This window comes from Malurus melanocephalus, unplaced genomic scaffold (genome assembly GCF_030028575.1).
Source record: "Malurus melanocephalus ecotype Western Australia unplaced genomic scaffold, MMel_1.1 scaffold_1127, whole genome shotgun sequence".
Lineage (NCBI taxonomy): Eukaryota > Metazoa > Chordata > Aves > Passeriformes > Maluridae > Malurus > Malurus melanocephalus.
Genome location: NW_026624359.1, coordinates 16,979 through 37,062, shown reverse-complemented (window position 1 = coordinate 37,062; position 20,084 = coordinate 16,979). Strand labels below are relative to the sequence as shown.

The window sequence follows — 20,084 nt, the reverse complement described above, 5'->3', positions numbered from 1 at the left end:
AGAGGGATCCAAGGAGAGCTCAGAGCCTCTGCCAGGGCCTAACGGGGTTCCAGGAGAGCTGGAGAGGGGCTGGGGACAAGGGATGGAGGGACAGGACACAGGGAATGGCTTCCCACTGCCAGAGGACAGAGTTGGATGGGATATTGGGAAGGAATTGTTCCCTGGGAGCGGGGGGGACGCCCTGCCACAGGGCGCCCAGAGAAGCTGTGGCTGCCCCTGGATCCCTGGAAGTGCCCAAAACCAGGCTGGATGGGGCTTGGAGCAACCTGGAACAGTGGAAAGTGTCCCCCCCATGGCAGGGGTGGGACCGGGTGGGCTTTAAGGTCCCTTCCAAGCCAAATCACTCTGGGAGTCCATGAGTCTCTGAAAAGCTGGATATTTAGTCCAGAGTAGAGAGATGTAACAGTCAAAACCAGATGAAAGGAAAGCACTGAACAGTCCTGGATGTCCACAAACAGATATGGCCAATTTCTTGCTGCTGCTGGGAATCGCTGCTGTCAAACAGAACATGTTCACTTGGGCCAAAAAGAAAAACAAAAGGTTATCGAGAAAATTAAATAGTATATGAAAAATAACACGTTATCCACAAAATTAAATAAAATCCAAAAAACAACAGGGTATAAAAAAAGAAATGATATAGATAAATACCAGGTCATCCAAAACTAGCAGGTTCTCCAAAACAGTCCTGAACCAAAGAAAATAAACCAGCCCTGATTTCCTGCCTGTGACCCCCAGCCTTGCTCCCTCCAGAGCCAGGAGTGCACTCCCAGCACCCATCTGGGGCCGCTACTCACTAATTCCCCACCCTGGAGTCGCAGCGCCCACAAACACACCCCAAACCGGCGCATTTTACCCCAAAAACCTGCTGTGACCTGACAGGGGTCCGAGCTGCAGCGGGCCCGACACCCGCCAGGGGGCGCACGGCGCTGCCCAGTGGGACCGCGGGCTCCCCAAGCCCCGCCCCCAGCCGACACAAGCCCCGCCCCCAACTGGCATAAGCCCCGCCCCCAGCCGGCACAAGCCCCGCCCCCAGCCGGCACAAACCACGCCCACAGCCGGTACAAGCTCCGCCCGCAGCCAGCACAAGTCACCCCCACAGCCGGCACAAGCCCCGCCCCCAGCCAGCATAAGCCCCGCCTCCAGCCGGCACAAACCACGCCCACAGCCGGCACAAACCACGTCCCAACGACATCGCCCCGCCCACAAAACCCCCCTCATCGCAAGCCCCGCCCCTTTTGCGTACCAAGCCCTGCCCACGCACAGAGCCCCGCCCAGTGTCTTAAGCCACGCCCCCAGATTATATACAAACGTCGCGTAAAGCCCCGCCCCGTCCTTTAGCCCCGCCTAGTCCCACATAGCCCCGCCCACCCCTTTGGCCACGCCCCGTTGCCGTCGAGCCCCGCCCCATCGCGGTCCGACCCGGGCGCTGCTCTCGCGAGATCYGTTCCCGGAAGCGGCGCTGTGGGTCGGTGCGGTCTGAGGGGTTCGCTCGCCATGGAGGCSTCGCGTCCGCTGCTGCTGCTCCTGCTGCTCCTGGGGCTCTGCGCCGCCCGCGCCGCGGGTGAGGGGCTGCCGGCATGCGGGGCAGGGCTCCAGGGAGGCTCCGGGGAGGGACAGCGGCCAGAGAGCGCTGGCAGGGGGCAGGAGGGGGCAGCGAAGGCCRGGGGTGGGTCAGGCACCGCTCTGGGTTGGCGGGGCCTCCTCTGCCCTGGTGTGAGGGGGTTCCTTGCGGTCTGCAGCGTTCGGTTAGCCGGGGGTTCCCCGCTTCCCCTCTCGGTAGCTCCCATCCCCCTCGCTCCCCTRAGGTCCTTCCTCTCCCCCTTTGCTCGCATCTGTCCCTGTGGATTCCCCCCGGCTCCTGTGGGGTTTTTCCTCTTCCCCTGTGGGTTTTGGTGGTTCTCTCCGGGGATTTCCCCACTGCTCTTCAGCTCTCAGCCCCCCAGCACCGACTGACCATGCTCCCCGTGTTTTCCCACAGCCGATGGGGATCAAACAGATCCTGTGAGATCTTCCACAGGCTCTAACKCACCCCAGTCACCTGGAACCAGTGACAGCCAGGAGCACGGTGGGACAGAGCAAAAGGGGACGCCCTCAAAGAACACAATAGACCACCAAGAAAAATCAAACAACGGCGACCCCAACACAGACACAAACAGTGGGACCAGTACAGGTGAGAAGCAGACACCAGACGACAAACAGAAGAATGGAAGTTCTGTAAACGGCAAAACTGATGACAAGGAGAACAAAAACGTCCCACAGAATGACAACAGCCCAGGTGGCAGCGTGAGCACTGCTCAGGGCAGCAAAGATGGAACTGATGCGAGCAGCAATGCAGGAGGTGGGGCACMAGGAGATGGAGGCCAGAACAGCAACGGTGGTGACCAAAGCAACACAGGCAGTAGTGGCACTGGTGGTGGGGGCAGCACTGGCGATGGCACTGGTGATGGCACTGGTGGCAAAGACAACACTGTCAATGGCGCTGATGGCCAGGGCGGTACAGGCAGCAGCACTGGTGGCCAGGGCAACAATGGCAACAACGCTGGTGGCCAGGGCAACAATGGCAATGGTGCTGGTGGCCAGGGCAACAATGGCAATGGCACTGATGGCAAGGGCGACAATGGCAATGACACTGGTGGCCAGGGCAGCAATGGCAATGGCGCTGGTGGCCAGGGCAGTACAGACAGCAGCACTGATGGCCAGACTGGCAACAACACCAAGGAGCAAAGCAACAGCCAGAGCAGTAGCAGCAACAAGAACAAACAGGATGGCAGCGAGTCACAAAGCCTCCAGAATGAGGGCACCAAAGATGACAACAAGGAGAACAAGGCTGGCTCCGGCAAGAGCRGTGACAAGGACAAGGAGAACACAAGTGGGAGCAGCACCCAGGACAGCAGCAACAAGGACCAAAGTGCCAACCCAGGCAGCAGTGACAGGAACGGGGCTGGCACGCAGAGTGGCGAGACCGGTAACAGGGACACCAATGGGGGCACCAGCCAAGGTGGCAGTGATGGGCAGCAGASTGAGACCCAGGGCAGTGCAGGTAATGAGCAACCATCCAACCAGGACAACGAGAACAACTCCCAGGAGGACCAAAACCCTGTGTCACACTTGGCTCCCTCCTCTGTGGAGGGCGACGGCTTTTTGGAAAATGAGGAAAACGCTGGAGAGGAGATGGCAGAGGCTGAGGAGGGCAGTGACACCTCCTTGAATCAGGACAGTGGGAAAAGCATTCCCTCTTTGCCCAGGGCCCACTCAGAGAGCAGCCACTTCTTTGCCTACCTGGTGACCACAGCCCTCATTGTCGCAGCCCTGTACGTGGCCTATCACAACAAACGAAAGGTGAGCAGCCCTGCTCGAGCCCTGAGGTTTGGGGTTGGCACCCACTCAGTTCTTTCCCCTCATCCTGGCTGAGGGATGTTTGATTCATGTGGAAGAGGGGTTGTGACCAGGAAAGGGGGCAGAACTGGTGGAAACTGGGTGTTGTCAGCTCTGCTGCTGATTTTCAGCTGAGAGGTGAAAACACGAAGGGGTGTGACATCTCTATGTGTTTTCYCTGACGGTTCCTACTGACAATTTTYAGTAGCAGGTTGCACGAGACTGGGGTTGTTTTTCCTCACATAAAACTGGTTTTGAGGAAGGAAAAAGAGAASAAATTCTTGCTGTTTTCTGCTTGTTGAGCAAACCTCATTCTCCATCTTAGCTGAGGTCGAGTACTGGCATTCACRTATTTCAAGTGCTTTGTTACAGGAAAAGGGGTTGTAGGAGCAGGTGAATGAAAAACTACAGGTGAGACWCTGTTGGAAGCTGCTGTCCCACTCATCCTGTGTCCATTTTTCTCTCTCCAAAGATCATTGCTTTTGCTCTGGAAGGAAAAAGATCAAAAACTGGTCGACGGCCCAAATCTGGTGATTATCAGAGACTGGATCAAAAGGTGAGACCCAGCCCAAAGTGGGGGTTGGTGTGCCCAGGGAGTGTTGGAAATACAAAATATTGGCTCTTTGCATTAGAAAGGGTCCCAAAGCCCCAACTTAGTCAGTTTGGGGAAGCAGAGTTTGCTGTGGAGGGTTTTGCCAGGAAATGGAAACAGCTGGCAGAGCTGAAGCAGGGCAGAGGTCAGGCCTGGGCTGTGCTGAAAGACTTTGTCACTGATCCAAATGATTTGTCAGAGAGGTTTTTAGTGGGAGAAGGGTCAGATTTGTGGAGAAATCCCTTTATTTTCTCCTTCTTTTTTCTACCTCTTGCTCTTCAAGGTAGATATGTGCCTGTAATTACTTTCTGCTGTGGGAAGAGGAAAGGTAGGACAAGAAAGGCAAGAGCTCATGTTTGCTTYGGTAACTCCTCAGCCTGCTCAAGTCTGGATAGAGCAGCAAAGCAATTCTGAGCTTTCAGGTAGTTCCAACCTTTCCTTTTGTCTTTCCAGATYTAGATTCCTCCTCAGAAGGGCCGGTGATGGGAATACTGTGCTGCCACAGTTGGATTTCAGTCCACRGGAAGGAGAGGAAACGCTTTTTGTTTTGCACCTGCACCTTGATAAAACCTCTCACTTCCCTAAATTTCTCCTTTCCCAGCTGCCTTGTTTTCCCCTTGGGTGTCTGGCTGCTGGAAAAGCCAGTCCCAGAACTGCACACCCAGAACTTGTGTGTCCCAATGCAATGGAATTTGCCATCTGCTGGACTGACCCCTCCTTTTGCGGGGGGAAATTAAGGATCTGCTGCACAATGAGCCATGGGACTGTCCCTTGCCTGGGCACTGAGCTGCCTTGGTCTCCTCCTCCTCCTTCTCCATCTGTTGGGTTTGGATGCTCAAGTTGGGAGCATGTGAGTTCTCTTGCACTTACTTGGAATTGATCCACCACAGATTTGGRTTTGGGTTTTTTTCTCCCTGATGAATTTTCCAGTTTCACAACCAGATTCCCCTTTTTCACACACACCTTTGGCCATGCTGAAGCAGTTTTTGCTTACACCCTTTGTGCTCCATGCAGGTCTTTTCCCTCCCAGTCCTCCCAGTTCAGCTGTTGGCACTGGGGGTGTTGSTTGTGGTGTGGTGCTGTGGAAGAGGGGGTCACACCTGTGCCARGGGGTGCTCTGTGCCTTGTCAGGGATTCAGGTAGGAAAATTATTTCCTCCYCTTGTCAAACATAGGAAGGAAGGAATGTAAATCCCTGAGGAGTTTGGGATGAGTGAAATTCCCATCCTTCAGCCCCCCCAGTTGTGTTGGACTGGTACTGGTTGGACCAAGGGCTGCCAAAGGSGTTGGTGCCCCAGTTACACCTGTGAGGTGATTTTCATTCCTACATTCCACTCCCAAGGGGTTTGTTCAAGCCCGGATGTTTCTGGAGAGGGCACAAAGTACCTGCTTGGCTCCTACTTTGGATTTTTCCAGTACAGACAGAAAAAAATGGGTTTGGGGAACCCAGAGCTCCTCACATGGCCATCCAGATGCACCCAGATCAGGTGCCAGCTGTATGCCAGTCCACTTGACACCTGACTGCACGGGAAGAATCCCAGGATGGTTAAATTCCCTTCTGGGGAGCTTTTTTCCAGCCTCCCCAAACTTGGGAATCGGCTCGTGGTCATCTTGGACAAGGGTAAAGCCATTTCCTGGTCACTGTGAAAGCTGCAGCTCTAGTTTTGATTTTGTAATGGTTCATTCCAAGAGGGAAGAGAGGGTTCAACCTCTTCCAAACCCTAAAATTATCCTTTCCAGTTCTGCTTGCTCTTGGCAAGAACAAAGAGCCTGAGAGTCCCTCTTGGCTTTAAAGAGTTCTCAAAGTTTCCCTGGGAAACATCTAGGATGCCAAAAGTACTTCCAGGAGTTGTTTTGGAGAACAGGAAGTTGGAGGGAARGGAAACAGGACTGGGAATGTAACCCTTGGGGAAAAGGGTGGGAACCTCCTGCACCAAACCACCTTCTTCAGGGATTCTGTGGGATCTGCCAGGCTGGGGGAGCTGCTTTAGGGCTTCTTTAGGGGAGGAGGTCACTGGCTTTTGGCTGGTGACAGCRGGGGGACAAACCCTCTTCCAGTGTGTGGAATTCCGTGTGCTCCTGGGCTTCTCCGGCCAGGATTTTGGAGTGTGTGTGCTTTTTGGAGTGTGAGTCCTCTGTGCCTGCTTTGTCCTGGTTTTGTTTGCTTTTTTTTTTTTTTTTAATTGAACAATTTAGAAAGGTTTCTTTTTTTCACCATTTTTCTATGCCGGGAGCTGTTTCAAATCCTCTCTTGCTCCAGGTTGTGGGAATCCCACCCCACTGCCAACAGTGGAGGGAATAATTTGGACCTCAAATTATTGAGATCCCAGGCTGAGCCAGGCCACAACCTCACAGCTTTGGGAGATGCTGGGTCTGGGGAGAGACAGAGCTCACACCAGGCTGAACTGGGGGCTTTTCCCCCAAAATCTCCCTGGCAGCACTTCCTGAGGCTGATGTGCTACCAACAGTCCAGGCTGCCCAAAATGGRAATTGCTCCCAGTTTGTTTATATGGTATTTATGCAACGTGTCCCAAAAGGGTCAAGGTGCACAGAACCTTTTCCCTTTGGACACATGTGTTTTCCACAGGTGGTGTCTGTTGGTACAGAGCGGGTTTTTTGCCAAATACTCCTATTTTTTAGGCTTGAACCAGCACATGATTTGTTTTCTGCTGCAGTGAAATGCACCTTGCTTGGAAGGATTGGAATTTTTATAGTTCTTTGTACTGTTTTTTTTTATTTTCTGTGTGATGAAGTCAATAAATGGATTTAAAAAGACCCGAACCATCGAGTTTTCACTTCTCTCTCRGTTTGCTTTTTTTCACTTTCTTTGCATGGTTTCCATGAACACCTGCCACCAGAGGTGCAGGTTGGCTCCTCTTTATGCAAAACCCRTTTGATTTTGATAAAAACACTTGGTTTTGTGGAGCTGTTTGTGCTCAGAGCTCCGTGTGCAGCCGGAAGGAGCCCAGACAGGCCCTGACCAGAGCGGATTTGAAGTTTCCAGTCCTCTTTCCAGGGCCCTGTATCAGCCCAGCTCTGCGGGGCTGYCATGGGGTGGAGTGAGGTCAGGATCCAAGAGGAGATTAAATTGATCTGAACAGAGCTTAGTCATGAGCTCTCCTCTTGGATTTCTTCTTTCTTTCTCCCTCAGAGCCTCACARGGTGATCCCAGGACATCCCACTTGGTGAGTGAGAAAAGAGAGGAGAGTGGAAAAGAGAGTGGGAAGAGAAGGTGCCTGATCCCCCGTGGGTGATGAGGGCACATCTGGGGAGTGTTTCCTGCAGTGAGTGCAAGAAAGTTCCTCCTCTCCCTGCTGCCTTTTTTTCCCTGAAGGAGGAAACCCCACCTTCCATTCTCTCCTCCAGGCTGGGAGCGCTGGTTTTCCCAGGGATGGGGTTACTGACAGCTTGCAGGAGGGAAAAAGGGTTAAAATGAGGAATCAAATGAAAATTCCCATGGGGATGTAGGGTTAGGAGAGACCTTACAGACCCCCTAATTCCAAGCTTTGCTATGATGGGCTCAAATTTTGATTTCCCCAAAAACTCACTGAACCCCTKACCTGCTCTCACCCTGATTTGAGAGAGCTAGAAAAGTCCCAAAACACTTTGGGAGGCAGAGCAAATGTGGTGGGGAAGGAGCAGCCCCCTCAGCTCAGGTGCTGTCCCTGGGAGCATCCTGGGGGTGGGGAACAGGAGTAGAAATATTGTGAAATAAAATCCAGAAGGCTTTGGCAGCTGGGTTGGGCTGTGCTTATCGGGGCTGGATTGTTGGGACATTCTGATAGTTTAGCAGAGAGGCCCGGAGGGTGGAGGAGGTTTAATGCATGAGGAAACTGGGCGGAAATTGGGTGTGTGCCCTTCACCCCTCCGGCTCCTGCAGGTGCCTGGTGGGGATCAGGCTCTGCTCCCAAGGGAACAGGACAAGAAATGGCCCTGAAGCTGTGCCAGGGGAGGTTTCAGGTTGGAAGATTTCTCCAGGGAAATGGCARTGCAGGAGTCTCCATCCCTGGGGGGATTTAACAATCGTGGGGATGTGGCACTTGGGGACATGGGTCAGTTGGACTTAATGTTCTCAGGAGGTTTTCCCAGCACAAATCATTCTGTGGTTCTACGAAATACTCCCAGATCTACTGCCTGACCTCCASTCCAGATCCCCAGTGAACCCAAGCTGCAAACCCCGTTACCAACCCGGGTTTATTTTATCTTCTTTTGTTGAAAGCTTTGAATCTTGCACGGCCTCTGAGCAAACACGTGAACCCCAGCTGATCTCACAGCAGGTATTTTCCTTAGGGGCAAGGCACCAGCCAAGCAAACACATCAGCTTTGCCCCTGCCAGACAAATTCCGTGGCCTGGGAAGGTTTGTTTGGATTTTAAAAACACCAGAATTAATGAGATTGCATTTGCAAGGTTGGAGCTCATTGGGGTGAGAAAAGCAGGGGGAGAGGCAGGTTTGGGTGCCCTCAGAGCTGTGGGGAGAGGGTTGGGGTCACTGCACCCTTCTGTTCTGAAATCAGAGTTTCTGCTCTGCAGAGGGTCCCTGGGAGGAGGACCTGGCTCATTAAACCCTCCCCCCAACAGCTCTGGTGCCTACAGAGCTCCCMCTCCCAGAGGGATTTTTGGTTTGGTTTTCCTGTAACTTGTCTGTTGCAGATAAATAAAAACTTATTACAATTTATATTATTACAATATATTGTGCAATCTATTACAGTACAATATAGTGCAATACAATATATTACAATATATATACAAAAAAAATTACAATATTTATAATATTAACAAGGGCCTTGTTAATACCCTTGTTTACCCTTGTAAAACTCCCTCTCTCTTCCGTTATGTGAGAAAACCTGTGAGGAGAAAAACAATTAATTTCTACCCATGAGGATGTGGCATCAACAGAAGTAAGAAATTTAAACAATAGAAGGAGAAAAACAGCACCAAGGCTGCACCTGSTGTTTTTCTGAATGCTTGAATGCTTATGCTGTAGGTGACTGAKTGTTACCAATTAAATAATGGCCAATAAATAAAATAGTTAGCCAGCAAGTAATGGCCAATGAATTTATTGTGGTAGTTTGGTGGCTGATTAATATGTAACATGATTAATAACTTGYAAAAATATATGTGAGACTGAAGTTTGGAATAAACAGCTTTGGCCCTGCTTCATCCTACATTTTTTTTTTTTGTTTTGATGTGTCAGGGGCTCTCCCTTACCTGGGCTGCAGGTGAACATCACACTGGTCCAGGGAGGGAGGGGAAGGTAAAGATTCCAGCTGGAGCAGCCTCCAGGTCTGCACTGTCACGCTCCACACCCACTCCTGGTCCAATCTTCCCCCTGATAAGTCTGTGGGGAGAATGGTCACCTTGAGCTCCCCCAGATCTGCCCTCTGGGGGCCTTGGGGTCTCCATGTGGGCTTTGAACTCCAGACAAGAATTCATGGCTTGGGAGAGACCCTACAGACCACCCAGTGCCACCCCTGCTTCCACTSTSCCACRGTGCTCCAAACCTCATCCACCCTGGCCTTGAACAATTCCAGGGATCCAGGRGCAGCCWCAGTTTCTCTGGGAAACCTGTTCTAGGGTCTGAGCACTCTCACAGGTTAGGATTCCTTCCCAACATCCCATCTAAGCCTACCCTCTGTCAGAGGGAAGTCATTCTCCCTTTTCCTGGYCCTTCAGGCTCTCGTCCCAGGTCCCTGTCCAGMTCTCCTGGAGCCCCTTTAGGCATTGGAGGGACCCCCAGCTCTCCCAGTGTGGGGGAAAGGGGCTCCACAAGCCCTGAATCTGAAACTCAGCCAATTATTGTGTATGACTGAGGCCTGGGAAAAGAAAAGGAGTGTTAACAGCCTACGTGGAGGAGGAATGCTTCATCCTTGAGAAAAGCATATTGGAATGTAGAATTGATAACACAGGTAGCTGGAAATTATAAGCATTACTAATACTGTAGCTTTTGMAAACTCACCAATTATGTTCTGATTACTAATTAAACAGCTGTCTCTTGACCAATGTATGTTTGACACAAATGTATACTCTGGTTGCTAAAGTGGATAAAAGAGGCTTGTCCCACAATAAAGTCCTTCTTTCTCTCTGTTTTTTTCACCCACTTTTTGTGTGTTTTGTATCTATTATTTTTTTGTCGTTTGGCCAGCAGTGACATCCCAGCCTGAGGGGCTCCCACCTTTGGAACATTTCCATGGCCTCCTGTGGATTCAGAAGCTGCACATCCCTCTGGTGCTGGAGCCAGAGCTGGAGGCAGCTCTCACCTGGGGGTTCCTCTCGCCTGGCACCCAGAGCAGCCTCCCCAGTTCACTGCTGTGCCCAGCATGGATTCTCAGGGGGTTGATTCTGGCTGATTCCTGGGGGTCTGGCTGTTTGCAGAGCTCACCTTCTCTGCAGGTTCCATCCCATCACTCAATTAATTACCTCTTTGCTCAGTGATCTGATCCTCTTTGCTGGATCAGCCTTCAAGCCTATTTCCAGGGCTCCTTTCCAGCATGCTCGGTGACACCATTCCCTGCTCAGGAACCAGCTTGGGGCTTTTCTTTCTCCTACTCCATCAGCAGCTCATGGCTGAGCTCATCCCAGCCTTACCCTGAGGTGTTGCTGTCCCCAAATGTCACCGTGATGGGATCTCAGGTCAACTTCTTGGCAGAATGAGAGGACATAGACAGGGGAAATGTTGGTGGGATATCAGGAAAAAGATTTTTACAGMAAGAGGGATRAAGCACTGGGATGGTCTGCCCRGGGAGGGGGTGCAGTCACCATCCCTGGSTGTGTTTAACAAACATTGCATGTGGGGCTGATGCCRTGGGTYRGTTGASGTGTCAGGGCATGGGCTGAACTGGAAGATCTTGAAAGTCTCTTCCAACCCTGGTGATGCTGGGATACTGTGATCCTATGATCCTGTGATTCTGGAATTCTGAGATTCTGTGACTTTGTGATTCCATGATTCTGGGATTCTGTGATTTTGTGATGCTGGGATACTGTGATCCTATGATCTTGTGATTCTGGAATTCTGGAATTCTGGGATTCTGTGATTTTGGGATTCTGGAATTCTGGGATTCTGGGATTCTGTGATTTTGTGATTCTGGAATTCTGGAATTCTGGGATTCTGGGATTTTGGGATTCTGGAATTCTGGGATTCTGAGATTTTGTGATTCTGGGATTCTGAGATTCTGTGATTCCATGATTCTGGGATTCTATGAATTCATCTCCATCCAGCTGGTGTCTGGGAGGAATATCTGCTCCCAGCCATGTCCTGTGTCATGGCACACAGGGTGATTTCAGCCCCAATAATCCAAAGGATGCAAACCACTGGGAGAAATGGGGACACTGGGAGTGACTGAGCTGTACCCTGAAGGAGAGACGTGTGGGGATGGTGGGAGGCTGGGACAGGGGGGTTCCAGTGAGGCTTCAGAATCGGTGAAAGCATAAAAAAAGAGGTGTGGAGCATGAAAGAATTGGGATGGGTTATGGTGGGAAGCTGGGGAGTGAGGAAGGGATTGAGAAGGGACCAAAATCCACAACTGRACCAGATTTATAGTGGCAGCAGTTTAAAAGCTCATGCTGTGCCAGTTCTGCCCAAACCCAGCAAAAAGTGKGGAAATTCTCACCCAGCAGCTGCATTACCTGGACAAAGATGTTTGGGGGGGGTTTGGTGAGCACCGGGCATTGCTCCCATGATCAAATCTGGAAAATCTGTGTGAATTCTGTGGGCTTTGTGCTCACAGCAGCATCTCAGGGTGTCACAGGGGTGTGGGTCCCTGCCCCAGCCTCCAGGGAGGTGGGAGRCAGGGCAGAGTTGGGCTTTTTGGRGAATCATGGAATTGTTTGGGCTGGAAAAGCCCTCAAGCCCAGCCACTCTCCTGTCCATCCTAGCAGGGATGAGGGGAACAGGGGATGGATGGAACCACCAGGAGCACCCAGGGGATCCCTCCCAACCTTCCTTACTCTCTCCAAGTCATTTTCCMCCCAGGACCAGGGAATTGCTTCTTCCCAYSGCTGACCATGGGGAAAACAGCCTCMTCCAGCTTCCCCAGCCTTACTGCTTAWCCTGTCTGCTCCAGGCAGTGGAAGGGAGGTGAATCCAGCTGGTTTTCCTCGCTTGGATTYCCAGTTTATGGCAGTTCTGCAGTAATTCCTCCCCAAAACTGCACTGGTACAGGACAAACCTCCAGGACAGAGGCTTCCCAAGGATGGGGCTGCCCCTTCCCCTTTTCCCTTCTCATTCTGCTTTCCCTTCCCCTTCCTTTTGCATTTTTTTTCCTCCCTCCCAATCCCCAGCCCCACTGGGCCATCATGAGGCACAAACCCCRGGATCATTATCACTATTTTATTATTCCCAGTCTCATGTGCTTCCCTTCCCATCCAGAGAGGACTTTGATCCCGTTACCAAGCTTTCACCAGCAGACAGAAGGGCTTTGTTGCTGCTAAAGGAGCGTGYGCTTGTGCCATGGATGCTTTGGGGCCACAGGGGGAGAGCAGCACCCAAAGTGGGGTGGGAATGCCAGGGGGGTCAGGGTCCTGCTGCTCCCAGGAATGACTCTGGGAGCCTGCAAGCGCCACTGCTCTCAGACAGCTCTGGAGCTGCAGGTGGAGATGGAATTTTGCTGGGGGATGAAGGCGGAGGTCAGTGATCCTGATGGGATCAAGCAGCCGTGGGTGCTGCTGGGCCATGCTGGTACCTGCTGCTGCCACCTGCAAGTGTTATCTTGACTTCTCTCTTGGCCATGACTGCTCAGAGCAGCTCTTGGGGTTCCTCTGCGTGGCCAGGGACCAGCACTGCACATGATGGTGAAGGGGATGCATTTTTATTTTTTGTGGGGGTGAGGTTGAACACGATCTGTCTGGGAACAGGAACTGCATCTGCCTGGGTTGAAATCCCCAGGCTTCAGAGAGAGATGGATCTGCTACAGGTGTGAGATGACAGCTGAGAGGGAGGTGGGGGTGATGCAGTGGAGACAGGGGGTCCAAGCTGCTGTGATGGCTGATCTCAGTCTCCCTTCTTGGAGTTGGTGGCCTGCAAGCKCTTCTGCAGCCGCACCAGATCCACAAAGAGGTTGCGCTTGAGGACGGCGCTGGCACAGATGATGGCTCCTTGCAGGGCTCCCATGAAACCCCCCAGGCACAGATCCTGCCCTGCAAGGAGAGAGGAACCAATGTGGTCCCTGTGAGCAGCCCTCAGTCCCCATTCCAYCCCAGCCAGCCATCAGTGGTGGTTTGGGCATMACTTTCCCCACCTTCCACAACATCCCAGGAGTCTGACCCCACAGCCCTCTCCCTGTTTGGCCCTTCGTTCTCTCCAGCAGGAAAAGGGCATCATCCTGCCCTATCCTGCAAGGAGATAACCCCCCAGAGCWGGAGGAGCACAGCCCTTCCCTCCTCACCCCCATTTGGGACCACRCAACTCCACTTTCCCAGCGGTTCTTCAACTGCCCCACAGCATCACAGGGGCTCTTCCCTTTACTCCATTTCAGGATTGAAGGTTTTCTCCCCCCACATCCCTCTCCCCCAGCGCTGTCCCCATCTGACAACAACCCTGGCCCTGTCACCTGTCAGGTACAGGTTGGGCACAGGCGTCTGTGCCCGCAAGGCCGCCAGRACTTCAGCCTGCATGCGGGGGATGCCGTGGTCAGCGCCGTACAACTCGCCACGGGGACTGGCAATGTAGTGCTGGTTGGTGATGGGAGTCCCACCAGAGAGGTACTCAATCTGTGGGGGAACAGGGGACAGGGTGGTCTGCAGGGGTGGCAGGTCACTGCAGGAAGCTGGGTTTGGGGGGTACRGGCTGGGATGGGTTTCCTTGCAGACCCTGGGGTGCTGGTTCTGGCCATGCTGGGTCCCTGGATGGTTCTGAAGGGTCATCCAGGGATGGTCATCCAGGTCTGCCCAGGTTGGAGGGGGCTTGGAGCAACCTGGACTAGTGGAAGGTGTCCCTGCCCATGATGGGGGCTGGAACTGGATGAGCTTTAAGGTCRCTTCCAACCCAAGCCATGTGATTCCATGGTCACTGCCCTTGCACCGTGGGCAKGGAGGGGTTGGTGCCATGGGGCAGCTCCAGCCCCAGCCCCAATGCTGGGTGGGTAGAGGGGACCCAGAGAGGAGCTGGAGGACCCCTGAACCCCGAGTTTAGGAGCCCTGAACCTCATGTTTCCTCACCCGGCCCTCAATGCGAGGGTAGAGCTTGATGACAGTCTGCATGACGGAATCCACAAAAGCCTTCTTCAGATCCTCATAGTCATCCCCCCGCTTGTGGACCTGCTGGTCCTTCCACTCCTCAAACCACTCGTACCTGGCGAAGCTGACGATGGCCAGYGTGGATTTACCTGCAGGATGACAAGGCTGGGCCACTTGTTCCTCCACCCACCCTGTCACTGCCCCAAACCTGCCCCATCCGAACCCGGGAGATGTCCCCAGATCTTTGGGGTTCCATGTCCTTCACCCRGCCCCATGCTCAGCAGCTTTGATCATGGACAGCTGAGTGGAAACTCCTTGTCTGGGGTCACGAAGCCCCAACAAAASTTTTGAAGCATTTGTGGCCRGGTGTCAGCCRTACCTGGGTGCCTCATTTTCCYCAAACCCGCCCCACCCGAACCCRGGAGATGTCCTCAGATTTTTGGGGTTTGGGYATCACTTTCCCCACCTTCCACAACATCCCTGGAGTCTGAACCCCACAGCCCTCTCCCTGTTTGAYCCTTCATTCTCTCCAGCAGGAAAAAGGCATCATCCTGCTCCATCCTGCCTTGGGCAAGGAGATAACCTCCCAGATTTTTGGGGTTGGGTTCCAACAAGAGCTTTGAAGCTCCTCACAAGCATTTGTGGCTGGGTGTCAGCCGTACCTGGGTGCCTCATTTCCCAGGTGGGGTCCTTGGATGACGGCGAGGTGACAAACAGGATAGGGATGTTGTTGGCAGCTTCTTCTCTGGGCAAAGCCGCGTAGCGCTGCATTCTGCACRGAAGGGAAGGGTTGAGCTGGGGTTTGGTGCACACCTCACCCCAAATTCTCCTTATGGCCAAATCCCCATGGTCATCACCACAGCTCTGCAGCCCAGAGCACCTCCTCCCCCTCCTTTCTCCACCGACCTTGGTGTCTCCATTTTCCTTTTCACATGTCCTTACCTCCCTCCATCCCCCCCAATCTCTGGCTAAGGGCTATAAGAGCAGCTGCTGCTAAACTTGGTTTGGTTTCTTCTTAAATCTGTCATCATATGTCAGCACAGAGGTGTAACCAGCATCTCCAATTGGCCCAGGCTTGGCGAGCAGCATGTCCATCACCCTCAGAGCCATCAGAGACTGGCCCTACAACACAGCGGGGCAGGGCTCTTTTTGCTGGACATGATGAAGACTTCCAGAATCTTCTCAYTGGAGCCATTTTGTGGTCTCCATGGTCCCCACCCCCACCACTAAAAAACTGGACCAAGCAAAACCACCACACTGAGTCACTGCCCAGGAATTCATCTCCTTACGCTCAACGAAGCGCGTCCAAGATGAAACCAAACCTACATTCCATCCAGGTCACTCTCTGGGTACATGAAGTAGTTGATGGGCTGCAGTCCCAACTCTTCCCTCGAGCCATTGAGGCCAACAAAGACAGTGAAACCCGCCTCGCCGTGGGTCACCATGCTGAGCTGGGACTGGATCTCTGCAATGTRGAGGGAAAAATGGGAATTAGTCAGTTCTGGGGGAAATCAAGCTTTTCCAGAATCCTCAGCTAARAAAGAAGTGGTTTCTCCAATCCTTATCTGTTCCTACTAAACCCTGATCCTTTCCACCCACACAACCATCCCCCTTCCACCCAATTGGGACCCTTCCACTCATGACCCTTCCACCCACTCGTGACCCTTCCACCCACTCATGACCCTTCCACTCATGACCCTTCCACTCGTGACCCTTCCACCCACTCATGACCCTTCCACTCGTGACCCTTCTGCCTGTGATCCTTACACCCAATTGGGACCCTTCCACTCATGATCCTTCCACCCAATTGGGACTCTTCCACTCGTGACCCTTCCACTCATGACCCTTCCACTCGTGACCCTTCCACCCACTCATGACCCTTCCACCCAATTGGGACCCTTCCACCCATCCATGACCCTTCCCCCCATCCACGCCTCTTCCCCCATCCTCGCCCCTTGCAAAAGATTTTTGGCAATCCGCCTTTAAGCGGACATTCCGTCAACTTCCACAAATTTCAGGGCCCTGCGCTGTGGTTTTTTTTGGGAAATCCTTGCACCAAACCAGGACTTGGCAAACTACAGCCAGTTTGGGCCAATTAATTWAAGCTTCATTAAAGCCCCTGTGAAGGAATGAGCAGCCAGGGCTGGGTTTTGAGGGCTGTGGCACAGGAGCGACAGGAAGTTTGCTGATGTTAATTGATAGATCCTCTTTCCAGTGAGGATTAGGACGGGATTAACACCGTAACCCAGCCAGAGCCCAGTGCTGACGCCGTACCCGGCAGAGCCCGCGCCTCCGCYGGCAGCAGCCTCTCGTAGGTGTTGAAGATCCCAGCGTCCGAAATGATCACAGGAGCRAAGATGTCCACCAAATCCTGGCCTTTTTTGACACTCACACCTGGGAGGGAAAATCCAAAAGGGGGAAGAATGAGGTGAAAGGAACCCCACTTTGGGGGAGCAGCCCCACACCCCGTCCTAGGCTGGTGCTCACCACAAGCTTTGCCCTGGGGGTCCAGCAGGATCCTCTGCACCGGTGCCTTCCCAAACACGTTGCCTCCAGCCTTCCGGATCGTGGAAATGGTGTGGAAGACGATTTCCCCAGACCCGCCTTTGGGGTACCACGCACCGTGGAGGAAGTGGTCCACCAGGATGCTGTGCATGGAGAAGCTGGCCTTGGAGGGGATCACACCTGGGAAAAAAGGCAGCCCAGGTGGGTTTGGGCAAATCATGGGCTTGGGGCTTATCCTAAAGATTTTAGGATGAAGAACACCCTGAAACACGACACTGGGAGGAAGGTGAGGAACCTGAAGGAGTAGGGAGGATGTCGGGCGTGCATGTCCAAGCTGATCAGGTCCTGGGGGGCTGGGAGCAAGCCCAGCTGATGGGATGGAGGGAAGGGATGCTCCAGGCTACCAGAGGAACATTCCCTTGCACAGGAATGCCGTTACCCCATTAGAAAGGTGAAGAATGCAGAGGGAAAGAGATGGAGATGAGCACGGGGGACACATCACCTGCTGGTGACTTGGGGACAAGGATGCTGGTGAAGCACCCACCACAGCATCCCTCACATGCAAACTTTCCAAAAGCATGGAAAAAAGGTGTTTCTTACTTTTTTCTGTTTCTAAACAGTTYAATATCACTCCCAGTTGTTGCAGATAAGTAAAACCTTATAAAACAGGGGCCCTGTGGCCCTTGCAAAACTCTGGCTCTCTCCTGTCACTTTGGCTAACCAGAGAGGGATTCTGGATATGATTAGCTYTTATTCRTGAGAAAAGCAGAAAAATAACAAATTTCTACTCGTGAGAATGTAGCATCAATAGAAGTGAGAAATCTAAAACAATAGAAGGAGAAAAACAGCACCTGGTGTTTTTCTGRATGCTTGAAYGCTTATGCTGTAGGTGACCAATAGTGTGTGTTGTAGTTAAATAATAACCAATTAATCKATTGTAGTAGTTTAGTAGCCAATTAATATGCAACATGATTAATAACATACAAAAGTGTACAAATGAGACTTATATATAAATGAGATATTTGGAATATAYAAATGARATTTTTGGAATAAAYGGCTTTGGCTCTTCACGAGGCTACAGACAYGCTTGGTGTTGCAGCCGCCCCATCAGCTCACTTACCGTAGGTGGGGAAGATGTAGCTGAGGACAGCCCGGAGCTCAGGGTTGGTGGTCAGCCCATCCACCACCTCCTTGACGCTGCGTGAGGCCAGGCGGGAGAAGGGRCAGAACCGCGGGAGCAGCCCCGAGTGGACCAGGAGCTTGACCAGGAACCGCGGGAGCATCTTCAGCATGCCCAGCACCGTAACTCCACGGCCAGCACTCTGCAGGGAGAGCACCAGGCCTCAGATACGCCCCCAAAAATGCTCCAAAGGATTTTTTTTTTCCCTTAAATTCACTGCTAGGCACCGTGAGGAGCAGTGGGCAAGGGGTGTGCTGACTCCTTCAAAAAGCGCCTCACAAAAACCTCTCTTAAGAAAAGTTTGCTAGAAAAAGCTCCCCCCAAAAGTTCCCCCAAAAAGCTCCCCAACCAAAACTCCTCAGAAAAAGTCCTCCTGAAAAACTCCCCTAAAAAAAAAATGGTGTTCAAAAATGCTTTCCCGAAGAACTCTGCCCGAAAATCTCCTCCAAAACATCTGCRATGCTGTGTTTTTGAGGCAGAAAAGGGCGATTTTGGATCGCCCAACACTTTTGGGTGATGCCATCACTCCCTGGGGGTGTCTCCAGGTGCTGGAGGGTTCCCCTCAGATCCAAACTCCCCTTGTTTTATCCCACCCAGATCTGCCTGTACCTTCACCAACCGCTGGAACTCATCGATGGCTGCCTCCTCCCCGGGGAACTGYTCCTTCAGCCTCTGGTAATATTCCCGCTTCCCGGAATACAGGTAGTAGGTCTTGCCACCAGCCTGGGGGTCCCCCAAAACCACGGCATCATAGGTGTCTGGGAGCTTGGCCCACTCTAGCTGCCCATCCGTCAGCTGGTCCATCAGGAACCGCATCAGGGACCTCTCCTGCATCTGCCCCACGTAGTGGATCCCTGAAATAAAACATTTTTCCTTTATTTTTTTCCTTTATTTCCCTTTTTTTTTTAAATTTTATTTTCCCACCTCAAGATGCACCTCTTATTTACCATCTCCACCCTATCAGCTCCATGTAGATAGGAAAGGGAAAACCTGGGATACACCCAGGGGCACATAGTGCTCCCCACTGCATTTTTAATTAGAAATTTGGGGAATTTTGTTGTATTTTTCCTGATTTTCTTTACACCAGGACATACAGGACCCTCCTCTTAGTTTTCCACCCCAACTGCAGCAGCTCCATGTGAAAGGTTAAGGGAAASTCTGGGATACACCCATTTCCCAACTGGGATCAAATGGCACTGGCTACAGTGTTTTTAATCAGTACTTTTAGAATTTTGTTGCACTTTGCTATTCATCTCTGCTGTAAATAATTAATCCAGAGATTCAGGGACGCACAGAGCCGGACTTTACCTTGCCACAAGGAGTTTGCCAAGGAAGATGTGCCCTTAGGTGACATCCCCCATGCTGGGAATTACATAGGGMCTGGATATGGGGGAATTTGGAGGGTTTGGTATCCTCCAGCCAGAGGATTTTGGGATGARGAGCAGAAAAATGGTTTGTCTAACACAAAGTGTGTGCTGGGGAGAACTGATCTGCACCCCAATGGGCACAGTTCCCACCCTGAGTGTATCTCATGTCCCTTGGATCCAAGGGGGGAATTTGGGGCTGCAAATCATACCAGTGTCAAACTCAAAGCCCTTCTCGGTGAAGGTGTGGCAGCAGCCTCCCAGTTTGCCGTGTTGCTCCAGCACCAGCACACGCCAGCCGGCCTTGGCCAGCATCGCCGCAGCCGCCAGGCCGCCCACGCCACTGCCCACCACGATGGCATCGAGCCCCTGAGGCACCTTCTCTGGCGAGAACACTGCAGGAAAACGGGGGCATCAGTGGGGGCACCCCGCGGCACGGGGGACCCCTGAAACCGCGGGGAGGGGGTGATGCTGTCTTGGGGGGTCATCCTGACACGGGGTGGGGGGATAATGGCACCCCGGAGGGTTAATGCACACGGGGGGACACAATGCCACCCCAGAGGGTTAATGCACACCTGGGGGACACAATGCCACCCCGGAGGGTTAATGGACACGGGGCGGGGGGGACACAATGCCACCCCGAAGGGTTAATGCACACGGGGGGGACACAATGCCACCCCGAAGGGTTAATGCACACGGGGGGGACACAATGCCAACCCGGAGGGTTAATGCACACGGGGCAGGGGGACAATGGCACCCCTGAGGGTTAATGCAAACGGGGGACGGGAGACAATGCCACCCCGGAGGGTTAATGCACACGGGGGACGGGAGACAATGCCACCCCGGAGGGTTAATGCACACGGGGGGGACACAATGCCAACCCGGAGGGTTAATGCAC

General features: G+C 52.8%; 2 protein-coding genes across 2 annotated transcripts in view; one reads left to right on the top strand and one right to left on the bottom strand.

The window, feature by feature from the left end:
* Positions 1–1,427: 1,427 nt before the first annotated feature.
* Positions 1,428–6,131, top strand: TGOLN2 (trans-golgi network protein 2). Its single transcript, XM_057387085.1, has 4 exons — positions 1,428–1,561; positions 1,979–3,339; positions 3,848–3,931; positions 4,421–6,131. Exons 1-4 carry the CDS (start codon positions 1,495–1,497, stop codon positions 4,424–4,426), a joined length of 1,518 nt encoding a protein of 505 aa, XP_057243068.1. The 5' UTR covers positions 1,428–1,494; the 3' UTR covers positions 4,427–6,131.
* A 6,618-nt stretch (positions 6,132–12,749) lies between these two features.
* RETSAT (retinol saturase) overlaps positions 12,750–20,084 on the bottom strand; it is a 9,215-nt gene continuing 1,880 nt past the window's right edge. The window contains exons 2-11 of the mRNA XM_057387087.1: positions 19,399–19,581; positions 18,432–18,676; positions 17,763–17,964; positions 16,625–16,822; positions 16,412–16,531; positions 15,464–15,602; positions 14,800–14,909; positions 14,120–14,286; positions 13,513–13,672; positions 12,750–13,099 (exon numbers count right to left, since the gene is read on the bottom strand). Coding sequence (XP_057243070.1) covers positions 12,954–13,099; positions 13,513–13,672; positions 14,120–14,286; positions 14,800–14,909; positions 15,464–15,602; positions 16,412–16,531; positions 16,625–16,822; positions 17,763–17,964; positions 18,432–18,676; positions 19,399–19,581 — 1,670 coding nt within the window. The 3' untranslated portion in view covers positions 12,750–12,953. The remainder of the gene's footprint in view (positions 13,100–13,512; positions 13,673–14,119; positions 14,287–14,799; positions 14,910–15,463; positions 15,603–16,411; positions 16,532–16,624; positions 16,823–17,762; positions 17,965–18,431; positions 18,677–19,398; positions 19,582–20,084) is intronic.